The following is a 3,358-nucleotide window of genomic DNA, read 5'->3' on the forward strand; positions in this document are numbered from 1 at the left end:
CTTACTGATGAGTCCAGTAGTGGAAGCCGGGACGAAACGCCAACTTGTGATATTCTTCGCAATCTTATTTTTCACAGATTTCAATTACCATTACTTTAATATTGAATTTTAATATATATCTTTCAACATATTATTAAGATCTAATAAGATGCTATAAGCATCGAAATTTGTTAGATTGTATTATCAATCTAACTAAAGTGATATTACCGCGATAGTTATTTAGAGTTGTAAGTCTGAAAAAATGTTCGGCACGCGATTGAGAGAACTACATACGCGATATATAAATTCACACATAATGATAATAAGCATCTTGATCTAGCTTTGACCGATAGGCTTCGCTTTGTGCTTCCTTCTTTCTTGTTATTGTTTAACAATGTACGGTCGTAAAATAAGATTCTATTACTGACAAATATATAGTTTTTTTTTTAAAAACAATTTAGAATAGCTCAAATAATAAATTAAATAAAAGTAAAATGAGAAGGGTTATGAGCCAATGGAATAGTTTATTTCCGATAAAAATGACGATGACAATGTAATTAAATGTATAAATATATATTAGAACAATAACATGGATAAAACATGATAAAAACAAATGACGTTTCGACACTTATTGTCATCGTCTTATGCCCATTTCCACCAATGCAGATTAATTTTAATCTTAGTTCAATTTACTTTTCATCTTTTTCTAATTCTAAAAATTAGAAAAAGATTAACGTTAAGTTAAACCGAGATTAAAGTTAATCTGCATTAGTGGAAATGGGCATTATTGGAAATAAACTGTTTCGCTTTTGGATTCGTAGCCCTTCTCATTTTACTTTTATTTAATTTATATTTTAATTTTTTTTAAACACAATTTTGTAATTCTAAAACCTGTAAAATATGCAGCAAACTGAAATATTTGTATGTCCTATGTATTACATAGAAGATAGAAGTGTAAAATAATTACTGAAATAGTGATACTATATATAAGTATTTCTCAGCTGTCAATGATCACTTCAGGTCGCTACAGTTAACAGTTAAAAATATTTCAGGAATTATTTTATATTTTGTAAAAAACTATAAGATTATATATAGGATTGTATAGGATTATCTGAATCACAATGTAAGTTAGAGATTAAAAGGAAAATAAAGCAATACACATATAATCTCTTTATTATAACACAGCTATTTTTATGTAAGCTATACTTTCATTTGTAATCAAATATTTTTATAAAAAGATTGAACGACCACCAATCATGACGGCCGAATGCCTAAGAGCTTTCAAGTCTTATTGATAAGCGCTATAAATGACATGTATCCAATCGAACCGTGTTCAATCGTGTGCAAAGTAACGACAAAAGTAACTGTAAATTTCGTTACCGTTATCCAAAAAATGTAACTCGTTACCGTTACAGTTACCAAAAAAAAAAAGTAACGCGCAGTTACTAGTAAAGTTACCAAAAAAAGTAATTTGTAATAGTAACTTCGTTACAAGTAACGAGTTACTTCCATTCCCTGGTTATAAACTAATCGGTTGTAAAATTTTAAACGTGTTTTTCTCGAAACCACGTTTTCGTAACTGGGTGCTCACATATCTCGGTCAATTTTTATCCGAACGACTTGAATTTTGGACAGAATGTTTACAAAGAAATTGTCTTCAGTTGCACGTACGAACTTTTCAATCGGATTATTAGTTTTTGAAAAACAATTAAAAAGATAATGTTTTTTGTCGCAAAATCGTGAATTTTTTTTTAAAACAGCGCCATTTTGTCTAAAATTATTTTATCAAAAATTCCGTACGTGCAACTGAATCTACACTCATATACTTTAAAATAAAATTAAAAAAAATTATTTTAGAGCTCCCGTTCAGATGCAGCACGAGCGCCCGTGCACCCATGTTTTTTCAGACGAGGTGCACATCAATGAGTACTGAAGCTACAAATATTAATATTAATCAATGAATTTTTTTAAATAATTTCGTAAATGTATGTACTTTGAATATGTAAAAACAATAATTTATACAAGCTATCAGTTTTCAAAAAAAAATTCACAAAAGGAGCCTTTTTTTCGGCCGTCACAGTGGTGTTCCCCCTTAAAGCTCTATTTATGGATATATTATTATTATACGATATCTTTCTTATTTCGTTTTAAACATAAATAACTCTTTTTTTTTTATTGGCATATTGATTACAATTTGGTACTGGGATATAGAAAAATATGTCATCGCAAGCTGTTCATTCAATATTGCGCATTCTTACCGGTATACGTGATCTGTTTCCTGTGCGAATCGTAATGTTCATGTCGATATTTCTCTCGAGCACAGCGACTCTTCTCTGTAAACCTGTAGTGCCTGTCACTATAGTCGTTAGTTCGTGAAGCGAATTCTCCATCTCAGCCAAATATCCCATTCGCCACCTATCGATGACCCGTGTCGCATTTTGCGCCTGAAGAATATTAAAATCTGTTTAACTAATTGTGTCTCATACTTGTTGGACATTTATAATATATGCAAATATTTATTTGTTACCGCCGAAGCTACGTGAAGCAGATTGATCTCATTGATATTCATGTAACCGTCCCCTGTTATCTTTAGTGTAATGTTTCTATCCTTCGCGCTGGAGATTATGAGATGTCCATCTCGAGACTCCAAAACAGGTCTAAAATTTATGTAAATTATTTACATATCAAAGTCTAATTATGGAAAGAAGTTTATAGAATATAAAAGAAACTTATCATCAACATTTACATCTTAAGTTCTATTTTTTATCATGCATTCTGTTGATTCTTATTTTCAAGGAATATATTTATCGATTGTATTGCATAAAATATTAAATTTATGACTTTTCAATTTTATTCGATATTTACAATTATTATACAGGTACACATTGTGATATTGGACGCGGACAACATATGTTATTAAGAAATTTTTATTAAGAAATATACCTCTCATCCATCCATGCGTTGCATAAACTGAGATATAATAACAGAAACCACATCGATGCTAAAGCCATATCAACAGTTGTTTAAAATTCACACACAGTAAACTAAATGTTATTTTGTTATATCTTGTTGAATTCTCACGGAACTTTTACTGGAAAGATAGGTCATGACAGACTAATCCGTGAGATCGGCATCGCGGGCGTCTGCAACTCCGAATGGGCGTATTTGAGAGGTTTATCGAAATCCACCCAATATCGGTTTACAACCGCTATAAATTATATATACCAAACAAGAAATATACAATATTTTGACATGTTTGTTGTTGTTGACGACCGTTACAGTTTAACTTTTTAAGTCAGTTTTGTCTGAGACTTGTATGTGAAGACTTTGTAAATGTCAATTTGTAATTGATTCCAAAATGATAAATTTGTGATATTAA

General features: G+C 30.5%; 1 protein-coding gene across 1 annotated transcript in view; it reads right to left on the reverse strand.

The window, feature by feature from the left end:
* Cubn (Cubilin) overlaps positions 1–2,990 on the reverse strand; it is a 33,098-nt gene extending 30,108 nt beyond the window's left edge. The window contains exons 1-3 of the mRNA XM_018539855.1: positions 2,923–2,990; positions 2,507–2,636; positions 2,238–2,423 (exon numbers count right to left, since the gene is read on the reverse strand). Of these exons, the coding sequence (XP_018395357.1) occupies positions 2,238–2,423; positions 2,507–2,636; positions 2,923–2,990 (384 nt within the window). The remainder of the gene's footprint in view (positions 1–2,237; positions 2,424–2,506; positions 2,637–2,922) is intronic.
* Positions 2,991–3,358: the final 368 nt, after the last annotated feature.

This window comes from Cyphomyrmex costatus, unplaced genomic scaffold, assembly GCF_001594065.2.
Source record: "Cyphomyrmex costatus isolate MS0001 unplaced genomic scaffold, Ccosl1.0 scaffold104, whole genome shotgun sequence".
Classification (NCBI taxonomy): domain Eukaryota; kingdom Metazoa; phylum Arthropoda; class Insecta; order Hymenoptera; family Formicidae; genus Cyphomyrmex; species Cyphomyrmex costatus.